Here is a 1,904-nt window from a genome sequence, read left to right as displayed (position 1 = left end):
GAGACAATTTAATTTTTCAACCATACTAAAATTGATTTGATTGAATTGATTAGGCTTTTATTAAACCCATCAATCTTTTCAAATATCAAAATTAATCTAAACAAACTAATTTTAGTTAATCAATCAATAAAATCTCTCGAAATCGATATGCCAAGGTGACCGCATTTTTTTATTTAATAATTACAAAATCATAAATTAAAAAATTTCAATTTAAAATATTCCCTTCAAAAATTGAGAAGTGACTTGATGGAGCTAGAAAATTGTTAAAACCGGTTTAATGGGACCGAATTTCTCTCTCCAATGGTACAAACTTATCCTATTTTGGTAAATATATATTACAAATGTTGTATTACTTTAGTTAGTTTTATTTTTTATATTATTCTAATTATAAAGCTCAGATTATTTTTTTTATAATGAAGGAGGGAACTAGCTTAGTGGCCTAATAATCCATTCGAGTACAAACTGGTGCTTGATAAACTAAAACAATCATTATTAAGAATGAAACTAATGCTTGTGGGTGCTTCACGTAGAATGCTCAAGTCATATCCAGCTCCTAGATGCGCCAAGTGGTCTGCTGCAGTATTACTGTCTCTGTCTATGTGCATAGGGCGAACCCTTCATTGACTAGCCAACAGCTTCCGAATGCTATGAACTAAGGATCTACAACTGTCATCTTCCTCCCTACCATGGAGAGCAACTATAAAGCCCAGATTATACTCCTTAGCTAGTTTTTACTTCAAGGGTTCATTAATTTTCAACGTTTTTAACTTCTCTTTATAGTTAAGATCAGTCAATATGAACTTAGTTCCATAAGATAAAATACATGAAAGTCAACCGTCAAAAAACTTCCAAACATTTGCATTTACACACACACATATATATATATATGAAAACCAAAAGTTCAAAATAGAGAACAAAAAGATAAGAGACCAAGGCAAAGTGTCTTGATGATTAAACAACAATTACCCTCCAAAATAGAAGCTGAAACGAACTAGATATTATGTTATAATTCATTAAGCACCCCCAACAAAACACTAAAACATGCGCAAGGAAAGGAAACTTAAGGGTCAGTCCTAGGCTTCTTAGGGCTACCACCATTATGGTGCAAAGGATCTGGACCTGATGGCACTGCCCTTAATTCCCATCCCACAAAGTTTTCCATATTCCCAGCACCGGTTGTGGATCCATTGTTTTCCTTCAAATCAGCATGCAATATCTGCAACCATGAATAGTTATATATATAAGTTTCTTTTCCAAGTCATGCATGAAATAACAAACACAGATAACAAACCTTTCTATTTTGAGCTGGCTTTTCATGGAAGCATCCATGACCAGAAACGCAGCCTGTTAAAAAGTTCCACAAACCAAAACACCAAAAAGATAAGCTGATTGACATTCTAAACGAAAACCCAAATAAGCCAATGTAACAAAACTAGAAAATAAAGAAAGAGATGGACCACAAACTCCTTGCAAAACCAGCAAATATAGGAGGGCCAGCACCAAAGCTCTGGTTGTAACAAGCTTTAAAGTACACGCGGATGCCATGTTAGACTATATAGCAACAAAATGTTAACGAGAGAGAAGAGAGAGAAGTGTGAAGAAAAAGTGGGGTGGTAGCTCCCAATTTATAGCATTTAAAATTAGTAAATGATTGCATGGTGCAGCCATTTTCAAACATTTCTTTGAGAAATGATTGTAACTTTCAGTTCTGATGTGGCGCCGTTTCAAAATATGGCAGTCATGGCAACGTCACTCTCCACAAACATGCCAAAGCAATCGTATCTAATTTCTAAAAGATGATAATGGATTGGCAAAACCTGGTTAGCTATACCGTTATGGTTTCTGATACCTTTATTATATGCTTTTTAAGTACTGCAGTTGTAGATTTTGTTCTGAGTACTTAA

At 34.3% G+C, this 1,904-nt stretch overlaps 1 protein-coding gene across 1 annotated transcript; it reads right to left on the bottom strand.

Moving 5' to 3' along the window:
* Positions 1-861: 861 nt before the first annotated feature.
* LOC128280669 (protein CLAVATA 3) lies at positions 862-1,405 on the bottom strand. The gene is made up of 2 exons (XM_053018896.1): positions 1,292-1,405; positions 862-1,216 (listed from the first exon to the last, which is right to left on the bottom strand). The coding sequence occupies exons 1-2, from the start codon at positions 1,394-1,396 to the stop codon at positions 1,061-1,063; spliced, it is 261 nt and encodes an 86-aa protein (XP_052874856.1). The 5' UTR covers positions 1,397-1,405; the 3' UTR covers positions 862-1,060.
* Positions 1,406-1,904: the final 499 nt, after the last annotated feature.

This window comes from Gossypium arboreum, chromosome 9 (genome assembly GCF_025698485.1).
Source record: "Gossypium arboreum isolate Shixiya-1 chromosome 9, ASM2569848v2, whole genome shotgun sequence".
Classification (NCBI taxonomy): Eukaryota; Viridiplantae; Streptophyta; class Magnoliopsida; order Malvales; family Malvaceae; genus Gossypium; species Gossypium arboreum.
This window is presented reverse-complemented; position numbering and strand designations above follow the sequence as displayed.